A 25,928-nucleotide genomic window follows, 5' to 3' on the forward strand; every position below is an offset into this window, starting at 1 on the left:
ATGGCTCTATTATGTTTTGGGATTATGTGGCAGTCAGTGGCAAAGAAAATACTTATACAAGTAAAAGGAATGAAATCAACTTAATATCAAAATATCATAGAAGCTGATGTCCCACAGTCAGTGAAGAAATTGAAGCCAAAACGGGTTGGCTATTTCAACAAGACAATGATCTGGAACATACAAAAAATAATGCTGTAGAATAGCCTGAACAGTCCACAGACTTACCTATTAAAAATCTGGGGAGATCTCAAACATGCAAGGAACCCTAAGCAAATTGCCTATAAGAGTTCAGTAGAGAAGAATTGGTGAAAAAAATATTTAAAAGCAAGAATACCTTAGCTGACTATAAGAAATATTTGGAAGTTGCTATTTCTGTCTAAGTATTTACAGAATACTAAACAAAAGGGTGTTCAAACTTCTCATCTGTCATATATATTTTATATTTAGGAATTCATTAAAAGATGCACTTTAGTTAAGATTGCCTAAAAATTTATCTTCAATTGTGCACTTAATATACATTACCAAGCAACTGAAATCTGTCCTATGTTTTATTTTTCAACAATAAACATCTAGATGAAGATTTTCGCACTCAGATTTATGGATCAATTGGTTTTATTTGCTTAGTTGTCACTACAAAAGTTTCTTCTTTAACATGGCTACATTAATCTTGTAAATTACATAGATTAAATAGATCCCAGTTGGTTGAGTTCATGTAACATATCCAAAGAATTCTAGAGCCATAACAACATATACCAAGGAGAAAATCTACAAAGAGATATACATCTTGAAAAATCTTGGCAAAACATAGTGGTTCTTCACTGTCTTGCTTCATTCCCTCATGCAAAAAACAAAAATAGTTTATGATCCACAATATCTGAGTTCATATGTGAACCATAAACTAACCCTATCGCAGCTTAGTACAATGTGTAAATATGACCAATATATAATGCAATATGTGCATTACTTTCAAGACAAGCCATTTTTGATAATCAACTTGATGATGTACTATTAAGTTAATGTTGAGAAGAATTGAGTTTACATTATTTCATTCATTAGTTTTAGCATCACAAAGAGCATAAACAAAAAATTTATCATTGTGTTTACAGGTCTATCAACACACAACGTACATATTTTAAATCTTCATTTCAAAACAAAAGGCATACATAAATATACCAAAAATCTTTGTATAAAGATTGTATAAAGATTTTCGTATCTTGTAAATTTACAATCGTTTTAAGCCAAAATATTACTGTACTTTGGGATTTTCAAATCTGCAGTGACTCTTACTTCCAGAAAACTTGCAGATACCTAGAGCTGACCCTAAGATCTTTTGCATGCAACTCTACCTATGACTACATTTGCTTCTGATACTTTACCTATAACTAACTTGCTTCACATGCCATTGGAGTGGTATTCAGCATTCTTTTGCAGCCAAATATGCAAAATAGGGCTTTTATGTTAAATATTTTATTCTATGTGTATTTGTCTGCAAATCTTGTCTTTTTCTCCTTACCACTTTCTTTAGTTTTTCCCTCTATAATTTATAACACTGTTGTAACTAATACATGATTAACACTTTCAGTGTCGATTATAACTTATATGTTAATATTTTAAAAATCAAATCATTTAGTAACTTAAACATCACTGGATTGTTGGATATACTCCCAACCTATATTTGGGTTATAATAAAAATATATTCCCAAAATAGGTTATTCTTGGGAGCATATTTTTATTATAAGATTTCTATATTAATAAAGTTGTGTTTATGGTTTACTTTAAAAGAATTTCAGGACATGAAATACTTTCACTTGCCTGATGGAAACTAAGAGAGATACTCAATCTGGGCAAATGATTCAGGTCCTTTTATTGTTCATAGACAGTTTGTATCTGTTTCCTCCTGAGTCCTGGACATAATATCTATAATAATATTGAAAGTTAATGGTGGTGCATGGCTTCAACACCTTAATAGTTCAGTTAATGCCAAATTACTCTTGAAACCAACTTGTCGTACTGCACTCAGGAAGGGAAGCTATTAGTTTGGATGGGTTGACAACTTTCCACAGAACAATCTGACATGACAAGCAAAAAAACTATGTAAGGGAGAGGAAAGAAAATGACAGGAAGTCCCCAGATGACTGACTGATGTGGGGGAGGAGCTGAAACAGGAAAAGAAACTGAACAAAAACTTGAGGAAAGAAGAAAATGTACCTCTGAAAAAAAGGTAGAGAATATCTGAGAGAAAACTAAGAAGGCTAACGAAGGATCAGGCAGGCAAAAAAGTAAAAGCATTTCCCTCCCAGCAAAATAGTGTCTATTAAAATGGGAACCATGAGGAAATAACTGTAAAATGATACACATAAAACTGCAAAAGCTGTAGTAATGGAGGAAACTTCATATGGAGTCTATAATATGGAAAAAGGTAGAGACTTGTTCATTTAACATTTTTAAAAATTTAACATTTTTAAAGGCATTTTTATGGACATAAACCTTCAGTCACCATGTTGTGGCTTTTGCTGCGATCTGGTATCACTATAAAATTCTATAGTATAAAGAAGTGTGGTAAATAAGCTGAATCTACATTCTAGTCTGAATTAAATGCTAGTTTACTTTATATTAATATTTTATTCTTTATCACATTGAATTTATCATTAGTTTGGGGAGCATTGCTTCTTATGTGAAATGTTTTGCTTACCTCTTCTAAGTTTGTACATTACATTTTCTATTTGTATACCACTCACCCATGTAGAAGTTGTACCAGACTTCTCGGTGTGAATAAGATACTGCATCTTCAGAGAAGTTTATTACAACGTATCTTCTTGTGTTAGACTTCTGACACTAAATGTTATATGCTAATAAAAGTATTTTTCCTCAGATGTGATGCTGATCCATCAGCCTTGGCTAACTATGTTGTTGCACTGGTCAAAAAAGACAAGCCAGAAAAAGAACTAAAAGCTTTCTGTGCTGATCAGCTAGATGTATTTCTGCAAAAAGGTACAGTTATGTATATTTATTAATAATGTATTATGAATATACATAGAAATATTGTTTACTACTACATTGTTGCTTTACTTTTAAAAATATTATTTTAAAGCATATAATTTACTCAAAGACCTTCATTTATTGGGCAGATTAAAACATACTAAGGGCAAATATATAAATTCCTGCCCCAGAACATCCCATCCTCATGGGAAACCTATTTACAGATCAGGAAGCTACAGACTGGTTCTATGAGTAAGACAGAGCTGTATATTCTCTCCTTATTTATTCAGATAAATAATGGATATACTTAAGGGAGTAGGATTGGAAGATTACTGTGCTTTGAAATTGGAGGAAAAAACATCAGTAACCTGCGCTGTGCTGATGATGCTACTCTGATATCTAAAAATGCAAAGGATCTGCAAGCTCTAGTAATAAAAGTTAAGGAGTACAGTGAAAAATGGGACTAAAATTAATTATAAAGACCAAATTAATGACAACAGACACAACAACCAGCCTTAGAATTGATAATGGTGATATCAAGGTAGTAGATATATTCTGTTTTTTAGAATCAACCATCATATGTAAAGAAGCAAGTAAATGAAAGTGTCATATTAACACTTTCAAACTTTGTTTTTGGAAAACAAACAAATGGAACATCGAACAAATTAACACAAGAGTTCTCATTCAAGGCAGAAATGACCAATAACAAATGATCCTATTTGGGGATGCATTAGGCAAAACGTAGCTCTCTAGAGAAGTTCTAAATCTGAGAAAGATGAAAGGTAAGAGAAGAAGAGGACAACCAACAGCAAGATGGATGGATTCAGTCACAGTGCGATGGGCCTTTGGTTGGAAGACCTGAAGGACAAAATTAAACACAGATCATGGAGAAAATCTATGTGATTGCTAACAGTCAACACCACCTAATGACAGATAATATACATCTCTGATTCACCACAAAATGTTGGTGCTAAACATAGGGAAATTTGCCCCAGCTGAGTGGTAACGTGTACTCAGGCTTTGCTAGTCTTAAAAGGCTAATCAGAGTTGTTATTACTTAGAATGGAGACTACCAGGAACCCAAGGCCAAAAAAATTAAAAAATAACTCAAAAGATGGCAATGGCAAAAACATTTAAATGTCATTTTGGCATTTTAAAACATTAAACAAGAGTGCTGTAATTTCACTCACAAAATATTGGCTATGTTCAGATGCAGCAATCCTTTTGGTTCTTATAAGAAAATTTCCTCATCAGGCCAAGGCCCATCTTACTCCAGCATGCAGTAGGCCTAGTTGTCTAAGTTTGGAGAACCTACCAGGACATAATATGTCAGTGTGCATCTACTTCCTATCTGCAGCTCTAACATGGATGAGCAAGGTAGAAAGAAGCAAGCCACTGCATCTCCACTTCACAACTTTGGTCCAAACTGAAAACAACCTACCTTACCTATACCTACCTATACAGGAAGGCCAGTATGATTGTTAACACTTGTTATTTCCTCCAGAAAAGGTAATCATCCAGCATAATTTGGGAATTTATAATGAAACAATATGATATTACATATGCTTTTACTTAAAGTAAAATTGGTGGCATTTGATGCAGGCAAATATTTTTCAGCATCCTAAATGCCACAGCTCGAGTCAATGGGGAAAAACCCTAAAATTTTACTATGGCAGCCATGATTTTTTTACTCAATAGGCTATAAATTTAGTACCTTGAAGAAATTATACTGGTTTTAAAATGAAATTGATACCATCATTTTCAGCAGACAGAATGATCTCCCAGTGGATTCTTAATATAGTTTTAAGAATATGACCCTGAAATCTGAACAACTATTTTAGGCATAATCAAGGGCAGGGCAAGCATGCAGTATTTAATGTTTCAAATTCAAATGTCAGGTCTCAATTGCATCACAATTTATGTTTGAAACACTGTGGTACAGTAGTGATGCTTACTGGAAAACCAAGTTTAAGGCTCTTTCATTTATTGGGGTTGAATTGATCTGGAGTAATAAAAAAAAAGCAACTTTAATGCAAAACTAGAAAGTTAGGTTCATTAGAAACGTGATTAATTTTCTTGCTTGTCTCCCACAGAAACATCGGGTTTTGTTGACAAATTATTTGAAAGCTTATATACTAAGGATTACCTAGTTCCTAATGAACCAGTTAAACCAGATCTGAAGACTAATCAAGGAAAAGAAGAAATCAAAGAGGAGGCAATGGTAAGTTTTTCAGTATAATTTCCTTGATACTTAGAGGAATCCTGCACAAATCCATTCAGAATTAACCCCAATAATGTTCATTGAACATACAGTAAGGTGGTTGTGCATAAGCCAAAGCACATCACCGAGAAAGAAGACCTAGTGAAATGTAATGGGATTCAATCCCAGGTAAGTAAATATAATAGTATTGCCTTATTCTAGTTTTACTTGATACCCTATTTTCCCAAAAACAAGACCTAACCGGAAGATAAGTCTTTTGGAACAAAAATTAATATAAGACCCAGTCTTATTTTCGGAGAAACACAGCACATAGTTTTCCCTTTATTTTTGAAGGAAACCTGATTTACTATACATCAGGGGTCCCAAACCCTGGGCCACGACCCACCTTCAGGCCTTGAACCGTTGGGAACCAGGCTATGGAAGTGGTGGGCATGGATGCATAATCCCTAGTATGCTACCCCTTGCCTATGGCTTAATTGTAAGAATGTTACACTATAATTGGAAGACCTATGCTTCTATTCATATATACCAAGTTTTAAGTTACATAATTTACAATATACAGGGATTTTGTTACTTTTAATGCTATTATTACTACTTATAAACATAATTCTAGGTGAATGAAACTTATTATAATGCTGAAAAGAAATGCACGTGAAACAAGTTTCAGAAATTTCTGTTGGAAGCTGCCTAATTGTACTCCGCACTATATTGCCCTTTCTGATGTTAGAACATGGATAGGTAGCCTTCTGCACAAATTATGTAAGGGAGACAGACAATAAGAACTTATGGAACACCAATCTGAATTGGAAAGACTTGTTTTTTTTATAATATGGGATGCTAGAATTGTGATACTTATTCTATACTTAGCTAGGCTAAGTACTATATGTACTATATTTCCGAATAGCAGTAGCACTTAGATTTATATACCACTTCATAGGCTAAGTCAACCGGTCAGGATTGAACTCCTAAGAAAGTTTGTGGCCATGATGTTATTTTTTTGCTGAACTTTTTTTAATTCTTTTCGGGGAAAATTCAGGAAGTCTCAGTAGTAAAATGGAATGTCCACATTTGAGGAATTCTATAAGGAAGCACTGTGATGATGTTTTGAGGCACTTAATATCTTATTTATAATGGAATGTTTCTGTTCTCTGAAGATATTCCACCATTTGCTTTCATTTTAATTTGGCTCTTTCAGTTCGGATATTTATCAGGGATGCATAAAAGGTTTCTTGTAAGGACTGTCCTATGCATGAAACAGACTGGTCCATATTGGCTGGTTCATAATGGATCAAAACATGTGTGCTTCATCTGAGCATGGATGGCGCTTAAATACGTATGTTCCAATGTGAAAACAACAACAAAAATAAAACCAGTAGTACTGATGCTTCCAGCACTAGGAAAAACGGGATAGAAAGATGGGGAAGGCATTGACTAGTCAAGGAAAACCATTTGAGAGCCGCGGTCCAGTTGAATAAGAGAACAGCTATGATGAAGGGAGAAGCTACGAAAGTCAAAGAAACGTTGTGACTGTGTAGACCAGTTAGGTATGCCATGCTTGAAGTTAAATTTGACGATAGGGAATGTAAAGCAGGCAGGCTGGCACACAGCGTAGAGAAGGGAAGTGAAGCATGGGATACCACCCACCTTCTCACATCTTTAGATTTTTCTTGGATAAAACCTAGACCATGGCAATGATTTGACTGAATCAAGACCCTATCTAGGACAATCTACTCAACCTCTGAGCCACTGTGTGCTTTTTTTTCATGCAACAAATATAGCAGATTTTGCAGTTCATGCAGTCCCCTACATTGTCTAAAATCAAAGATAAAATCTGGATGATTCCAATCAAGAAGTGTAGCTAAAAGATAATTAGATCTTTGGGGAAAATGCACTCATTCATAAGGACAAAACCTAATGTGATATCAAGTAGTTTTCAGTGCTGCATTAAATGTACTTTTATATTTGTATTTTTCATACAGTATTTCATATTTTATTATAGATGCTAAATACTGTGTTAAAGAAGGTTATTCCCATTTCAGAGGTTCGTATGGAATAATGCAAAAATTTATTCTTGTCCTGCTTGAATTGCTTCATAGCTTGTATTTTGTTTATTTAATTATTTAATTACAAGGTCAGAGCTGCCATTTTAAATATTATACTTTCATAACACAATGGATATTTTACTTAGGAGTATATGTAATTGGGAAAATAACATGTGTTGTGTTAAGATTAATGTTTTATTAACTCAGACTGTATTACATTTGAAATCTCTGCTATATTTAGATAAGGTCAAGTGAGAGATGATATCTTTGTATCACATAGTCCTCCTCATATACATACAGTGATTTTTCTGTCTCCTCCTAAATTCTGCTCTTCGCTATCAAATTATTCATCAGGACAACTTTACTTGAATTTAAGAAAAATTCTGATCTCCTGGGGATAATTTAGAAACAAATTGTCATGGAGAATATCTATGTAGTTGCTAAAAGTTCACCAATTTGATGGCACATGATCAAATGTTTTGCTTACTTTTTTTCACAAAAATATTTAGAAAATATTATACAGTAGCTAAAATCTTGTCTGCTACATATTTTGTGCAGACCATCTCAGAAAGTACAGTTCTGTTTATGAAGATTTACACTCCAAAATCAATTTCCATTGAAAATCTGAAGCACACTATTTATGACAGTGTCTTAGAAGGGATCTTAAATAAATTACTGGTACCTGTTTTCACAGTGAGTAATTGCTAATTTAAAAACTCTAGTGTAGGGGTTGAAATTTTCTAAAGTTCACTACACTATGAACAGAAGCAGTGGTACAAAAGCATATGGAGCTATCTTATGGTATTTTCTTACTTCACCATACTTTGGCTTGTGCCAAAAACATTTGAAAGGAAGACAGTAGTGAAAGACTGAATGAAATACAAGTATTTGTTGAAGTTGTCACTTTGGATATCGACATTACCTAAATGAACGACATTACCTAAATGAACACAATGACAAAGTAATGAAAAGCATTTGAAAGGGTGTTTTACATAGCTCTAAGCTTGTCTTTTAGTTCAAAAATAAAGTGGAAAGATGCATGCAAAAGTTTAGTCAAATGGCATGCCTTAATAAATCCCTAAATGAACCAGTCTTGATTCAGTGTCTACATAATGCAAAGTTAAACATGACATTATTCTGCAAATTTCAGTACATACTTAATAACCATAACTACAGAGTTGGAAGGGACCTTGGAGGCCTTTTAGTCCAACCCCCACTGCTCAGGCAGGAAACCTTATTTCAGACAAATTGTTGTCCAATCTCTTCTTAAAAACTTCCAGTGTTGGAGCACCTACAACTTCTGAAGGCAAGTTGTGCCACTGATTAATTGTTCTGTCAGGAAATTTCTCCTTACTATCTGCTTACAAATTTTAAGGTTCAAAATAAGAAAATAATGAATGCGATAGGGTACAAAGGTTTCAAAATCCTTTTAATCAATATTTTGCAACACTTCCTTTAGCCAGCTAGAAGTTGTTGTTTTTTCCCATTCTGGCTTCCTGCTACTCTTTACAGAGTTCTTCTAGCTTAGAAATACTATTAGGTCTCCTAGCATGGACAGCGTCTTTGAGAACTCTGCACAGATTTCACTTTTTAAAGTCTGGGCAAGACTTTCTAAAATCTTTTTTCTTTCCTGTAAATATTTCAGACTGATTTGGAAGTTTATTTCAGATCATTGTTTTTATTTAATTTTTATAAATTTCATTATAAATTTTAATACAAAATAAAAAAACTAACAAGAACTTAATTCTTAGAATAAAAAAAGAGGAAAAATAAAAGAAAAGAGCAAAAACAAAGGTGCAAGAAAATAAAGAATTGTAAAGAATGTGCTTCCAATTTTTTTTTTAGGCAGATGATCTCCAGCCTTTGTTTCAGCTACATTTTTTCATTGACTGTGGGATATTCTGTGATACATCGATATTTGTTGAATCTCTTCCTCCTTCCATTTGTGCAATATTTCCTATGCCACTGACTGCCACACAAGCTGAAAGTGTAATAGATCCACCATTGTGCTTAATAGTTGGCAAGGTGTTTTTTTTTATTTATTATTTTATACATTTGAGTCAGTTTTGAGTATGCAGAGACAAGCCCATGCTGGATTTTGGCAACATTTTTCAAATATGATTTGCTATTGTCTTCTGCCATTGATTGAAAAAAGTGGCTAGGTGCCCAAGGTAAAACTAGGATTCACTGTTTCCTGGTACCTAATCCAATGCCTTGAGCCACTACTATTCTTTTTCTTTTGCATTTCTGTCACAAAAGTGTTTTTCAAAAGGCAACTGGACTTTTTTGTCCAGTTGCCTCTTGAAAGAGCACCTTTGGGACAACCATGACCTGGATGACTGAAAATTTCCATAGACATTTTGCATTTCTACATTACTTATTTTTAAATTTTCTTCAAATGCTTCATTCTTCCAACCCCCATCCCAATAGTAGATTACCAACTGTTCAGTTTTTATTTCAACAAGCAGTTTGCAGTATTTTGGGGTTCTGATTTTCAGATTGGACCAATTTGATAGCAGGTCCAGGAGAGATTTTTCTTGAGCTTCCAGGTCCCACGTAACTTTCATTTTTTAACAAAGTCCCATTACAGGTAGTCCTTGACTTATATCAGTTCATTTAGTGATCGTTCAAAGTTACAACAGCACTTATGGCTATTTTTCACGCTTACGACCTTTGTAGCATCCCCGTGATCATGTGATCAAAATTCAGATGCTTGGCAAATGGTTCATACTTATGACTCTTGCTGTGTCCCACGGTCATGTGATCACTTTTTGACAAGCAAAATCAGTGGGGAAGCCAGACTCGCATAACAACTGTGTTACTGACTTACCAACTGCAGTAATTCACTGAATGTCTGTGGCAAGAAAGATCATAAAATGGGGCAAAACTCACTTAACAATCAAAATTTGAGGCTCAATTGTACTCATAAATCGAGGACTACCTGTATTAAAATTGACGGCTCTTTTACTTCATAAGGGTGAACTGTGTTCATTTTAATTTGCTTGGAAGAAGCCATAGTTATTGAAAGTAGACAAGAAACTATCACAGCCCAAAAGGCTAGAAGGGTCAATATATTTGTTAACCAGGCTACCGTAGATTCTTTGTTTAATGCTATTAAGTGTATCTGATCTGTTTATCAGAATACAGTACTATTGTCTTAAGGGCCAGATTCAGAATTAGTAAAAAATGAAAATATAAATTTTAAAATGTCCATCTATTTGATTTGTAAATATATATTTCAAGATTTTCAAGGCTAATGCACTTGTTCCATAAGCTAGCAGCAGCTTATTCCCATTAAAAACAATAGGTATAATGTAACATTTTTTGAAATTCCTGATCAAAAATTCAGCAAATTAGGGTGTGCCATTATTTTCATAGAGAACTCTAGTGTCATAAATCCTTAGTTCCCACTCTTTGCCCTTGTAGTTTTCAAACTGGAAGCAGTAACCCAAGAAAGAAAGAAAAAAATGGCTTTTTTGTGCCGGGAAAGCATTGTGAGTCAGGATTTCATTGGACCTGTTCCAGGTAGTTGCAGCCTTGCTTATTCCATATTTCAGGCAAGACAAATTCCAGACATTTGCAGGATGAATAAGGCAAGGATGGGGCACATTTCTCTTCCTCTGTGCTTGCTTGCTCATTCTAGTAATTCCAGCCCCAGTCCTGTCCTGAAGCTTTCTTTCATTTCTGTTGCCACCTTACCTGAATTCAACCACAGCAGCATTGAACAAAAAGTACCCATTCCCATCCCTTTCCCAAGTATCCTAGCATACTCCTTCTCTTTGCTGCTTCTGTCATCACACCTGGACTTCAGATATACTGGGATACCTATTCCTACCCATCCAACCCCATCTTCTTTTTCTCCCCTACTTTGCTGCTCCATGCCACTGGTTTGATTTTTACTATTGTCTCCTATCTCACAAACTTTGTGTGCAGAATGTGGGGTGTTTTTTGTCTGTACCCACACTAAACATACATCTTCCAGATTTGGGTCTAAACAGACCACAAGCTGTTTTATGCACAGAATGGTTCACACAGAGAATATTTTATATATCCTCTAGTAACTCATTCTGATTTAATAAAAAGAATACTGCCAAAAAAGTGCTATACATTTATATATGATTACAATGATTTCAATGAATGAAATCTATATAGATCGCTTTTTTTTAATGCTAGCATCTGTTGTGTTTTGTCAGTCTGCATTATTATCATTGCTTTGTGTCTCCCATATCATTGGGTTTTATTTAATAATAATTTTCATATTTGTTGTTAGACATTTCAGGAATCTTTTGAAGAAGACCGAGAGAACAAAAAGAAGAAATACACTAGCCCACAGAAAAATCGTTCAGATTCTAACGAGCAAAGGTTTGTCCTTATTCATAAGTAGTGTAGGGTTTCCTGCCTAAGCAGCGGATTGGACTAGAAGACCTCCAAGGTCCCTTCCAACTTTGTTAAATTATTATTATAATTGAAAGTATATATCATCTTCTTTATGCTCAGATGGTTTTGCTGTACACTCTGATTAAGGTAAATATGATTCATTAGCTGTATTTGATCTGCTCTGATTCAAATGGTTGTGTAGCAAGAATATTTTTTCATCTGTGCTAATTGAGTATTACAATCTTTACCAGCACAAGAAACTTTCAGAGAGCATTTTTGTTTAGAACAGTACATCTACCAGGTGTACTGAACCTCTAGCCATTTTAACTAGTAGTGAAAATTGATAGCATTTGCTATCTATATTTTATTCACGATTTTTCTCGAAGCTTAAGAATTCCACATATTATTTTTTGTGTAAAAAAAAAAGGAAGAAAGAAAGCTTATTGCTATATCTTATTACGTTTTAATGCTATGAACATTTTAGGTTGTTTGAAAATCCTCTTCATTTTTTTGCTTTTGAATTTTAAATAGAACCAGAGAAAGAAAAAGAGATGATGGCAAATGGAGAGACTACGATAGATACTACGATAGGAATGACTTATACAGAGACAAATATGACTGGCGAAGGGGAAGAAGTAAGAGTCGTAGTAAAAGCAGAGGGTTAAGCCGAAGTCGGAGCCGCAGTAGAGGCAAAAGCAAAGACCAAGATGCAAACAAAGACAGGGATCCTGGCAGAAATATTGGTGAGTTGCTATTACATCCAAGTAAGACATCATGTGAAAACAGATTTAAAAACATGCTTTTAATGAATATGTGTGTGTGTGTGTGTTGTATCTCACCTAATTCTGATAAATAATTAGAATTGATTTAAAAAATAGCTGGTGTCAGGCCCAGACAATTGATCAACACAGTAAGAGTTCAAGGTGTGACTACTTCATTGCAATTCTATTTATACTACAGGAATCTCACCAGACTGCTTTCCTTCCCTTGGGAACAGATAAGGTTCCATGGAGCCTGTGGAGAGGTCAGTCCAGGGGTGAAATGCTCCTGGTTTGGACCGGATCGCCCAATCTGGTAGTGATGGCGGCAGGTGGTTTGGAGAACCGGTAGCAAAAATCCCTGCTCCCCCCTTCCCCCCCCCCATGCCCAGCTGAGCCGCGCAATCATCAGAGGCTTTTCTTTTTACTTTTAAAAGCATTTTTTCTTCAGCTGAAAAAATACTTTTAAAAGTTAAAAAAAAAGCCTCTGATGATCTCGCGGCTCAGCTGGGATTGTCAGAACCCTTTCAAAGCATTTTTCTACAAGTTCTTTGGCCAAAGAGGCTGTTAAAAAAAAAGCTTTTAAAGCAGGGGTCTCCAATCTTGGCAACTTTAAGACTTGTGGACTTCAACTCCCAGAGTTCCTCAGCCAGCTTTGCTCTGGGAGTTGAAGTCCACAAGTCTTAAAGTTGCCAAGGTTGGAGATCCCTGTTTTAAAGGGTTCTTGCGATCAGGCAACTCAGCTGGGATCGTCAGAACCCTTTCAAAGCATTTTTTTTGCAACTTCTTCAGCCGAAGAGGCTGTAAAAAAAAATGCTTTTAAAAGGCTCCTCTGGCGATCCCAGCTGAGTTGCCTGATCACCAGAGGCTTTTAAAAGCATTTTTTTACAACTTCTTCATCAGAAGAGGTTGTAGATAAAATGCTTTTAAAAGTAAAACAAAATTGCCACGCCCACCCAGTTATATTACCCCCCCACCAAGCTACGCCCATAGAACTGGTAGTAACAAATTTTGCATTTCACCCCTTGCAACTGTGCAATGATTCAAGGCTAATCCCAGCTTGAGTTCTCCGCCCTGCTGGCTGGGCATTTTCCAACAGCAGACTATATACTACTCTGTAGAGTGCCTTAATGCAAGGAATTATTAAATTTGTTCTAAGGTATATTCTAATAAATCGGTGCCTTCTATTATTCTTTGCCTACTGCTAGATGTTACTGTTCTGAATTACGCCTTTGCTGAAAGAAGTGGATGCATGTTACTAATTTCTAAATAATCCCTACTCCTATAAATTGCATGTATGTTATATGATAAAATAATATTTTAGGGGGGAAAATCTAATAATTGAAATCATTTTTGTAAGGTCACAGTTTTCTGAAAGAAATGTCACTGAACTCTATGCGGTGAACCTAACTATATACTTTTCCTACTGTCAAAAATTTGGTTTTAGCAGTATTTGAAGATTTTACTTGAACAATAATAAATTATTATACTGTAATGTTAATTTTTATGCAGAGTCATGATGTCTCAAAAGACTGTGGAAGACAGTGTAAATTTACCTAAATTTATTTCAAATTTTCAAGCAGATCACAGGGACCGAGCCAAATTCAAGTGCGAAAGAAGTGACATGGACAGTTCATACAATCCTGTGTCTTTGTCTTCCATAAACTCAGCTGAACAGTATTCCACCGGAGCCCAGTGTATTCCTACTGCTGTCACTGTGATTGCACCAGCTCACCATCCTGAAAACACAACAGAAAGCTGGTCAAATTACTATGGCAATCATTCCGCACCTAATTCATTTGGCAGGAATGTTCCACCAAAAAGGCGGTGTCGAGATTATGATGGTAACTGAGGCTTCTGCTTGTTCTACTTTCAGTTTTTTATGGCATTTTCAAAACATGATATAAATGAAACTAGCATCATATACATCAGGGGTCCTCAAACTCCAGGCCATGGCCAATTCGGAACCAGGCTCCATGAGCGGTGAGCCAGTGTGCGTGTGCATGCGTGCAGCTCGATTTGTGCAAGCAGCAGGCCGGTGCACATGCACAGCTCAACTTGTGCAAGTTGAATTGTGCACGCATGCACATATCTACTGGTCCGCCGCTCACATGGCCTGGTTCATCTCCTCACCCCCGCCCTAAGCGACAAAGGTTAGGAACCACTGATATAGATCACATGTACATCTCTATGATTAATTTCATTCTACTTCGGTGATAGCTTTTATACTTAATTGAGTAAGAAATGTCTATTCTAAGTTTGAGAATCGTAGACTCGCCCTCAACGAGTCTAAATCCATCCTACTGTTTTTTTTTCCTATTTGCTGCCACGTGTCTCTCTGTGGGTCTAAACTAGACAGCCACTCAAAAGAAGAGTATAAGATGAGATAGTGTCTCCCGTTTGTCATTTTCTGAGATTGACTTGGAGAATACAAATAGGGAGAAATAAAAAGGGCCCATATTGCCAATTCTCTCTGCACAGTACTTCCAGTCTGCACCTATAAATATGCTCTATATTTTGATATTCACATCAAATAATCAATACTTGACGATTATTGATAATCAAACGATTATCGCTTGATGTTGTCTCCCTTCTTTATTTATTCTAGAAGAATGGTTCCTTTATAGAGAAAAATATTCAAAAAGATTGCCATTTTAGGCAGGTGATTATTTTCATGTGAAATGGACCATGCAATGTCATTGCCCATTGCAGTACAAAACAAATGCTTTCATTAGTATAAAAAGACTTTAACAAAACCTCAATTTTTTTGTATAATGCATGGGAAGTAAATACACAGTAAAATGAAAAAGAACGTAAGCATTAGTTATCAGTATAACAGATAATGACTCTTATGTGGCTTTTCTCCCCCTTTTCTTAATAGAACGAGGATTTTGCGTACTTGGTGATCTTTGTCAGTTCGATCATGGAAATGACCCACTAGTTGTAGATGAAGTATCTCTGCCAAGCATGATTCCTTTCCCACCTCCGCCTCCGGGACTTCCTCCACCTGGAATGCTAATGCCCCCAACCCAAGGTCCAACCCACAACATGAGAATGCCAGGCCCACATTTACATCCTCGACCGCCACCACTCGTTAGAATCCCCATACCAAGTAAGATTATTTTTTTGTTGTTGTTGTTGTTGTAAAATAGTTGATTATTTGTTATAGTAACAATACAGAATGGGAAGAATTCCATGGTTAGGCAAAGCGGGTTTTAAGTGAGTCGTGGCCAATTTTATAACCATTTTTTGCCACAGTTGTAAAGTGAGTCATGCAGTTAATTGTATTATCAATTAAAAAAAATTGTTTTAAATAAAAAGTGAATCACATGGTTGTTAAAACAAATCCAGCTTCCCCAGTTGTCTTTCTTGTCGGAAGCTGGGTGGGAAGGTTGCAAATGACAATCAACGTGAGCATGGGATGCTGCAACCCTTGTTGTCAATATGTCAATTACCAAGCACCTGAATGTTGATCATGTGAATATGACAATGCTGCAATTGTTATGATTACTGGTTGTAAAAAAACTTTTCACTGCCCTTGTGACTTCAAATGGTCACAAATTATTGTAAATTGAAGACTACCTGTGCATTAAAATCCTCAAAAGACAGACTGACTGACTGACTCTCTCCCTCTCTCTCTCCCTCTTTCCCTCCCGTGTGTGTGTGTGTGTGTGTGTGTGTGTGTGTGTGTGTATTCATGTTCATATTCTTTGGCTACTCACAAGGAGCACGTGTCTCCAGGTCGTCTTCGACTTACGACCACAGTTGAGCCCAAAATTTATGTTCCTAAGCAAAACTTTTGTTAAGTGGTTTCCCCCATTTTATGACTTTTCTTGCGACTGTTGTTAAGTCAATCATTGCATTTGTTAAGTTAGTAATACGATTGTTAAATGAATCTGGATTCCCCATTGGCTTTGCTTGTCAGAAGGTCGCAAAAACTGATCACTTAACCTCAGGACACTCCAACTGTCTTAATACAAACCATTTGCCAAACATCTGACTTTTGGTCACATGACCATGGGGATGCTGCCACAGTCATAAGTGTGAAAAATGGTCATAAGTCACTTTTTTCAGTGCTGTTGTAACTTTGAACGCTCACTAAATGAACTGTTGTAAATCGAGGACTCCCTGTACTGATTTTCTTTGAGTTGTGTTAGGTGGCTAGTTTGGTCCAACATTTGATTCATTTTACGGAGAAAATGAGTTAATTCCTATACTACTACAAATGCCTAAATATATTCATGAAGGGACATAATGTATAAAAATGGTTTAAGTGGCCTGACTACCATTTCTGTTTTATTCCAGGACCTCCTTCATCTCAATCCAGTTTAATTAATAGCCGTGACCCACCAGGAACAACTACAGTGCCCAGCCTTGCACCATTGGGGGCAAGGCTACCTCCTCCACTACCCCAAAGCCTACTGTATTCAGTATCAGAACGTAAGCAAATATTTTCTGCATCTCACAGGATATATCCATGTTTATTAGCTGCAAATGGGAAATGATTGTCTCCCATTTCTCTAATGAGGGTCATGTTTTGCATGACAAAATATAGTTTATATCTGTTTAAATGAATTGTAATCCTTAACAAGGCATAGGTTACTTGAAGGACTGCCTGTCTCTTCATCTGCCTAATTGATTCAGTCCTGCAAGGTTGATCCATCCCAGTTCCTTTGCTCAAAGCATGTCATGTCTTAAGACCCTGGAAGCAAGAAAAATTGGAGGGTGCAGGAAAGGAGTGGGGGAAGCAACTTTTTCATGTCTTGTGTGCTTGAATCATCTCCATGTTTTATAGCAATGTCAGGAAAACCCATTTCCATCTATTCTAGATCAGTGGCCCCCCACCAGCGACCGGTTCCAGGGAGAGAGGTTTTTTATTCTGTGGACCAGAGAGGGCATGGTTTCGTGTGCTGCTGCATCCCACAGATGGGGTTGGGGACCCCGTTCTAAATGAATGCTCTCCTGTAGGCATTTTATAGAGTTCTCAATCTGTAATGTTGATGCAAAAAAATTAAGAGAATAAGTTGCATTACAATTCAAAACATATCTTGCCAGGCTTTTGAGCTTTAAACATTTTGCTGAAGTGGTTTTTAACTGATGAATGGGTTTGTTTTTATTGATGTGCTTTCATGTTTTAATAGAAAAAAAAGTGTCATCTTATAATTGATTATTAATTGATCTGAGAATGATATTATATGGAAGGCGGGATATAATTTTATCAATTAAAATTCTTTGTTTTTAATTAAGAAAATTTCCTCTCTCTCCCCCCTCCCTCTCTCTCCCTCCCTCCCCCTCTCTCCATCTCCCTCCCTCTCTCTCTCTTTCTCTCTCTCTATCAATAGATACATATGAACCAGATGGCTATAATCCAGAAGCTCCTAGTATTACTAGTACTGGTAGATCTCAGTATCGACAGTTCTTTTCAAGGATTCCAATGCAGCGTCCAAATCTTATTGGCCTAACATCTGGTGAAATGGACACAAATCCAAGAGGTGTGATCTCTTATATGAAAACATTGAGAGTTTGGAATATTGTGACAGATTGTAGAGAGGCTGAGAAAGTAACAGGAGGAGAATTACTCACAAACAACTAATACATGGGAGATTTCATTAGTAATTCAGCTTATAAATGGTAGCTCAATCCAGACTCTGAAATGTCTAGGAAGGAGGAATTAAAATATTCAGTCTGTGTAAAAGAACTAAATAAATGAGGACTAGAGGTTCCTATCAGTTCCCAAGTGTTTTTTTTTTATTTTATCCCTAATTCTTGCACTGAAACATTTTATTGAAATTTGTGGTTCTTGTTTCCTGCATTATGCCAAAAATTCTCTGTAAGAAAACATAAACTTGTAGTTATTTCAGAAATAATTTGGTACCAAGGAATGGAATGAATAAGTGGTATGCAGTACAATGATTTTTCTCTTTAAACTTGTCTTTAATGCTGCTTGTGCATTCTACAAGAATATCACATATATATTTTCAATTCCTATATTTATATGGATATATTCAATTTGTAGCTCCTAAACATATAAACTAGAATGCACTTCTTGGCTCTCTAAAAATTGGTGGAGTAATTCCAACAAAAAACAAGGATGTGAAATAAATTATTGAAAAGCACCCAAAGACAAATGAAGGAAGAATAGGGACTGACTAACTGATATTTAGAGGCCACCTGATTCCCAGACTGAGCAGCTCACATCTCTAAAAGTAGAAAATAATAAAATGAAAGAAAAACAACATGTCATAGAAAAAGACATACAAGCTACATCTCTTTTGGCCATAAATGTTTATGTAGACTTTGCCAAATGCATAAGCTGATCAGGAAACAGATTGCTGGTAAGATCAGTAAAATAAATTCAAAAAGACAAAAAGAAATTGATCAATTTGTCAAACTTCGTTTTAGTAATTAAATGAACAAGCAATATTTATTTTCAGAGGCATTCTGTGCAAATTTTACTATTGCTACTTATATACAGTGTCTCTTATAATTGGAATTGTGAACTATTTTCTTTTGTTGACTTTTCACTTAAATTATATTCCAGAAAGGGAGAATGGTGTCTCCAGCAAAAAGATTTCCAGTTTTGCCCATTGTTTTATTTTCTGTTGTGGAGGATCTGAACAATATAAAAGTTTTGATACTATATTAGCATTATTTGTGTTATTCCTACAAGAGAAATGTATGGTAGCAATGATGTGCTTCAAGTATACTGATCTTTTCTTCTAGCTGCTAATATTATCATACAGACTGAACCTCCAATTGGAATTGCAAGTAACAGCAGTAATGTATCCAGAGTGGTGCTTGAGCCAGACAATAGGAAGAGAATTTTGAATACTATAGAAGGACCATCTCCAAAGAAACCGTGGATTGGAAAGTAAGGACACGTGTTGCTAATTAATTACATCATTGAATCAAAATCAGAAATATTACATGAAAAAACTCTGGGACCTGAAAATCAGGAATTGTTATGAACATTTTAGCTTAATTAAATTAAATTAATGTTTAAACCAGCGTATATTGGTTCTATTCTCAGTCATCGGGAGAAGGTGTATACAAATTAAAATATTATTATTATTATTATTATTATTATTATTATTATTATTATTATTATTATTATTATTATTATTATTATTATTATTATTATTATTATTATTATTATTATTATCCAGGTCATGGTTGTCCCAAAGGTGCCTTTTTAGGAGGTAACTGGACTTTCTGGTTTTTCTTTGAAGACGTTTCACTTCTCATCCAAGAAGCTTCTTCAGCTCTAACTGGATGGTGGGGAATGGAAGGATTTATATTCCTTGCAGACAGCTGGTCATTTGCATTCTTTTAGAGAGTTGGTGAGCCCACTTGGAGGTTTGTCTGTGTCTTCAGGGTCACCTGAGAAGTGAGAATGGGTGTGGAGCCTTCTTGGCTGCAGGATGTTTTCTACCCTGTAAAGACAGGGACAGGCTATTGAGGACAAGTGAAAATGGTTCCTGTAGTCTGCAATTTTTCTGGAAATCAGTCATAGTCCCATACTCCACCAATCCCCACCATTCCCCACCATCCATTCAGAGCTTAAGTTTCTTGGATAAGAAGTGAAACGTCTTGAAAAGAAAAAACAAGAAAGCCCAGTTGTCTCCTGAAAAAGCACCTTTGGGACAGTTGTATATTGGGTTATATATTGCTGTCTATTTCATTTTTATCCCACTTATTATTGTCTTTATGAATAACAAAAGGTAGTTAAATGTGTAATATTCCTTTTTTCTTCTGTTTTCCTCATAACAATCACCACCACCACCACCTTGTGAGGGCTCTTGGGGGCAGCCAATCAGCTTTCATGTCTAAGGCAGGACTAGAATTCAGTCTCTTGGTTTCCAAACCAGCACTTTCACTATTACACTACACTAACTCTTATTTTAAGTTTTAAACATAGCATAACAAACTGCTGTGTGATGGGCAGCTCTATAAATCATTTAAATAAATAAATAAAATTAAAATAATGCGGTTTTTCAGTAAGAGTGCCAAGTAGAGGTGGAAAGCCTGTGGGTAGTTCAGCCATATTCTGCTAAATGTAAACTCTGAAAATGGCAAATCCTCTGCCTGCAGTTTTATCATAGAATTGTTCCATGAATACTCTTGGCATTATTTTAATTCTTATATTAAAAGGCTTTAAAAATAAAAGATTGCTGTTTTGCATAAATTATTTTTTTAAAAGAACATGTGAAGCCTTAATTTCTTTCTTTTTCTTCAGACAAACTAATAACCAAAATAAACCAGGGTTCCTGAAGAAGAGCCAGTATACAAATACTAAATTGGAAGTTCGTAAAATACCACCAGAACTGAACAATATTACTCAGTTGAATGAACATTTCAGCAAATTTGGAACAATTGTCAACATTCAGGTAAAATTAAACACATTTGTATAAAACAAAGAGTTGATGGGTTTAAAATTGCATGGACATTCGTCTGGGGAAAGTATTTGGAGAAATTTTGCAGCAGTGCAAGCTATTGGCTAAGGAAACAAGGTGCCTTAGGAAATGATATTCATCCATTTCTCACAGCAGGGGACAGACTTTGATCAGTTACCCTCCAGTTATACTTCTCATTCTTTTTTATATAGTGAAATGGGCAATCTTATGTTAAGTACATTTTTTCTATAACATGTTCGATGTTGGCACAATTAAATTTATTTCCAAGTTAGATATGAAAAACGACTTCTTCAATGTTTAGGGGAAAAAACACTAAAGCAGTGATGCTTTATTATCATAACTGCCAACATGGTGTTTTGTTGTAAAAACTGCCAGTTCTTCGCTCAAGATTGCTTGAGTGCTTGTTTTTAGCACATTCTTACGGCATTATATGCAAATGGCATCCATTTAGAATTCCTATACTTCAGTGTTGATGAAAATGCGGGCAGCAAATGCTTAAATACTATTGGAAAGAATTTCGTAAAAGTATCTTACCAGAAATGATAGCTCCGAAATAAATTAACAACTAGTAATTATGGCTTAGACATTTTGTTGCTATGCGATTAGACTTTGCAGATAAAAATGTTGGATTTGTGTTCCTTAGGTTGCCTTTAAGAATGATCCTGAAGCTGCTCTAATTCAGTATTTAATGAACGATGAAGCCAGAAAAGCTATTTCTAGCACAGAGGCAGTGTTGAACAATCGGTTTATAAGAGTATTGTGGCATCGGGAAAGCAATGAGCAGCAGCCCTTGCAACAGCAGCAACCGTCACAGCCGCAGCCACCACAGCTGCAGCAACAACAGCAGCTGCTGCCAATACCATCTCTTCATCAACTGCATGTGCAGCCACAGGTTTTGGCACAGCCTCCATCTGTAACAGTACACAGCAGTATGCCAAAGGTGTAGTGTTCTACTGTAACTTTAGTTCTTTGACCTTCTCAAATTCTGATCTTTGGGATCTATGGTGATGGTTCAAAAAGATGAATGCATACTAACATTTTTCTGTTTAATGTGCATTCATGCAGGTGGCTAAACCGTTAACTCCAGGTGCCTATGTCTTTAACAAGGTTCCAGTTAAACATCGACTTGGAACAACCAGTGGAAATCAACCAGATTCTCAACATGCATTACTTAACCAGTCCAATGCTACTGCAGAGGATGTTCAGGTAAGAGAAGTGGATATGGAAGACATTCTGATCCCAGGACAAAATACTACAAACGTAATCATGCAATATATTAATTACAAGCAATGATATTTTTAAAAAGACTGAGTAATTATATTGGTTGAAAAACTGACATAATGAAAAGAGATTTAAGAAGTCTTTTAAATGAAGATTTTATTTTTATTTTTAATGTTTATTTCCTAATATATTGCTTCTACCTGTACAATTTTAATGGAAAATAAAATATAGATGTTTTAAGATTTTGTGCTTTTAAAATAATGAATATATTTATATATTTTCCAAACTTATGTGAAAGGTTTTTTTATTGCTTTATTTGCTTTTCCATAGTTTCTGTGTTGTGTTGGTTATCACATTTTCTGTTTCCAGAGGTTTTTGATTACTATATGTTGAGTCTTGGTTTCAAGAGTTTTGTTCCAAGCTTGAAACACAGCACTGTTTTGAACAGTATTGTTTCTATAGGATAGGATTTCCTATAGAAATCCTATCCTCTAGAAATCCTATTTCCAAATGTGCTAAATCCTAGGATTTCATATTTTTTTTGTTTACTGGTTTGTTTTTAGTTAAAATTGACTTGTATATTGATATTGTATATTGAGCTTTGGCAGTTTAAACATTGACTAATAGGAAAGGATATTAAAACTTTCTTTTGGAGGTGGTTTGCAAAATATAGTACATTGCCATGTTGTGCTTAGGTGGTTTTTTGAGAGTAATTGGCTAGAGGAAGAAGCTTCTCTAAAACTTGTAATAAAAGAGAGTGTCTAAGATAGGTTTTTTTTTAATTATTTGATGTCATCACTGAGCTCTGGTGAAGTAAATACAATTGGTTGTTGATTCCTCCTAAGCAATGTGGTGGTTGTACTGAAAAAAAGGATGATGGATGATCCTTCTTCCTAGTTTTGTTAATCTCAGACACAAATAGAGAACATGAACTTGTTTCAAATTCCTTTTGTTCTCTATAATTGAAATATTTGATTTTTTTTAATTCTTAATTTGCTGAAACAGAATACTCAGAGCATTTTTTGAATGTGTTCCATTGGACTGCTTTTTCTCCAAGTTAAAAACAAAGCATTTTTCCATTTAGAGGATACTTGTACTAAAAGAATTGACATGTTAACATCTATAATTACTTACAATGCATGTAAGCTTTGTAATAATAAATACATACGTACAATGTATAATTGCATAATCATACAATGCAATAATAATGCTCCAGATTTTGTCCTTGTGTAACAATATGGCTTCCGCAATATCATGGACATAAAAAATATTTTATCAGATTACCTCACCCCACAACATAAGATGCTTATTGCCAATAAGAAGATCAGCAAGCATTCAAAGCGTGACAGCAGTAGGACAAGTCCAGAGAAAATCAAGTGGTAAAAACTACAAGACTACAAGGTGGTCATTATTAATCACATCACATTTCGTCCAATCACCACATGGTGAACTGATGCCACATGGACTGCTCTCTTCAAGCCCATTACCATTTTTGCAAGAATACCCCTTGGCACTATGAAATTAAGTTGCCATTGAATCAACAAGCAGATGCAGCAGAAAGTGTGGAAAAGAAGGTGGCTTACAGAACTGGTATGTGCAGAAGGCCAATGAAAACTGGTAAAAGTCTGTCACTGCAAGAAGAACAGCAAAGAAAACTCATAGAAGTCATAGCCAATCCCTTTTGGGACTAATATGAACAGTTGGACACAAAGGAAAGCAAAAAAAACCCCATCAACTAGCAAAAATGCATGCCAGGACATGCAATATGAACACTGAGCTCTACCTGTAGTTTGAAGACAAAATTAGGTGACATTAAGATGAACTCAAAATCTGGGAACACTGGCAGCAGTACTTTGATGAAATCTCTAGTGTCGAATTTCCATACACACCAATTTCTGATGGCTCGTTTAATGCTAGCCATCTTAAGAGGTTGCCAAAGCTATCAGCCACATGAAGAATTTGAAAGCCCCTGGCCCAGTCAATCTGTCATCATCAGACATCTGGAATTTAGAACTTTGGAGCACAGTGACTGACTGACAGATCTCTTCAGTGCCATGTTGGCTGTATGCCTGGTGACTGAGCCACGTAGTTACCCTCTTCAAGAACAAAGATTAGCTAGCAGACTGCTCCAACCAACCACCAATCCACTTTCTGTTGCTTACAATGAAAATTTTTGAGCAAATCCTCAACCAGCCCCTCCATGAAATCAATATCAACCAGTAGTTTTATCAAAGGTTTGAATACCACCAAGGCTATTTTTTACAGCTTGCATTCTTCAGCATGGAGAAAAGAAGAAAGTAGCTTTTTTTTTTTAACTAAAAAAGCTTTTGACATCTATGGAGATTCTCAATCATCCAGGTCATGGTTGTCCCATAGGTGCTTTTTCAAGAGGCAACTGGACTTTCTGGTTTTTCTTTGATGATGTTTCACTTCTCATCCAAGAAGCTTCTTCAGCTCTAGAAGCTTCTGAAGAAGCTTCCTGGATGAAAAACAAAATGTCTTCAAAGAAAAACCAGAAAGTCCAGTTGCCTCTTGAAAAAGCACCTTTGGGATATTCATGCAAAATCTACAGCATAGTGGCCCTGGGCCTTACTATATATCAACAATATCCTGCTCATATCTACCACCAGGGAAGAACTGCAGCACTGTATCTAGATATGGAATGATCATCTTAACCAATTAGGTTTGCATCTCAATATGAGGATGACCAAATATTTAGAGACCAACCAAAGCACCTCCGCTATTCAGGTCGGCAGCAAAGATCTACTAAGACAAACTCCTTAAGTTACTTAGGATCTTATTTGCAAAGTGATGGTGGCATTAATGAGGTAGTGTGTGTGTGAAGGTGAATGCAACATGGCTGTGGAGAAGGAAGATCACTGCAGTGCTCTGCAATAGGCATAGGCCAATTCACCTAAAACTGAAATAATATAAATTGATGGTCCGCCAGTAACGCTGTATAGGATTGAATGCCCCTTACATGCCATGGAGATGTGCATACTCAGTTGGTCATTCAGCATTTCCCTTTTTGACCATATCAGCAACAAGAAATCGGGCAGCAGATGGACATTGCACCAATAATAGAAAATGTGGGAAAACAGCTTGCAGTGTTTGTGCCACCTACTACAAGTAACACCCATATTGTCACCTGCACTGTTCACAACTTTAACATTGATGGCAAATGTCTGCGTAGAAAACCAAAGTAAAATTGGCAGAATACAATGCAGATATGAAAGTCATCCACTTGAACCACTTGCTGGATTTGATCACATGAAATGGCATTGATTAATCTGATAAATGGACTCTGCACCTGCAGGAAAACGCTAGGTTTAAAAAAGATTTGTACAGTATATTTGTTCACAATTATTAAATTTTAGGGTGTTCTGGTAATTCCTATCATCTCTAAATGGAGGGATAGTTTACCTAAATTAGAATAAATAATTTTACTATAGCCACCAATTTATCTTCTGTTTCTTAATATAGTGACTTTAACTTTTTTTTTAAAAAAATATTACTTTTGGTCAAATTTGGATATGCAATGTAAGTTGCAATTGTCAGCTCTGGTATTGTAATAGCACCAATAGACAATCTAAATTTTACCCTTGCATAATCGGCAAAATACCATCTGAGAATGTTTGATTTGATCTTTTTAAAATAATTACCATAAATAGTTGCACAAAGTTTAATGGCACTATTAATGTGTTGTCATAATTGCTGCTTTCAGTTGTTTCCTTCTTCAACAACACATACAAAGATGGTTTACAGCTCTTCCAGTATGAAGACAGGAAATAAGTCTGGTACAGGAAATAAATCTCATGATGTCCAAGAAGTTCTTAAAAAGAAACAGGTAAACATATATCACTGCAGTGTATTTAATAGCTGTAACCTTTGAATGGAATAGGATTTGCATCAACCA

The 25,928-nt window shown here is 35.6% G+C and overlaps 1 protein-coding gene across 6 annotated transcripts in view; it reads left to right on the forward strand.

Moving 5' to 3' along the window:
- RBM27 (RNA binding motif protein 27) overlaps positions 1-25,928 on the forward strand; it is a 39,178-nt gene that overhangs the window by 2,775 nt on the left and 10,475 nt on the right. For 2 of the 6 annotated variants that reach the window (XM_058165957.1, XM_058165963.1), the window contains exons 2-15: positions 2,873-2,991; positions 5,073-5,200; positions 7,200-7,241; positions 11,513-11,604; positions 12,151-12,362; positions 13,958-14,221; positions 15,259-15,489; positions 16,683-16,817; positions 17,720-17,869; positions 19,101-19,248; positions 20,614-20,764; positions 21,435-21,731; positions 21,857-21,997; positions 25,737-25,859. In XM_058165957.1, coding sequence (XP_058021940.1) covers positions 2,873-2,991; positions 5,073-5,200; positions 7,200-7,241; positions 11,513-11,604; positions 12,151-12,362; positions 13,958-14,221; positions 15,259-15,489; positions 16,683-16,817; positions 17,720-17,869; positions 19,101-19,248; positions 20,614-20,764; positions 21,435-21,731; positions 21,857-21,997; positions 25,737-25,859 — 2,233 coding nt within the window. Of the gene's footprint in view, positions 1-2,872; positions 2,992-4,336; positions 4,489-5,072; positions 5,201-7,199; positions 7,242-11,512; positions 11,605-12,150; positions 12,363-13,957; positions 14,222-15,258; positions 15,490-16,682; positions 16,818-17,719; positions 17,870-19,100; positions 19,249-20,613; positions 20,765-21,434; positions 21,732-21,856; positions 21,998-25,736; positions 25,860-25,928 lie in introns of all 6 variants that reach the window. The other 4 variants (XM_058165961.1, XM_058165960.1, XM_058165958.1 and 1 more) reach the window with 4 other exon arrangements.

Source organism: Ahaetulla prasina, chromosome 2 (assembly GCF_028640845.1).
Source record: "Ahaetulla prasina isolate Xishuangbanna chromosome 2, ASM2864084v1, whole genome shotgun sequence".
NCBI lineage: Eukaryota > Metazoa > Chordata > Lepidosauria > Squamata > Colubridae > Ahaetulla > Ahaetulla prasina.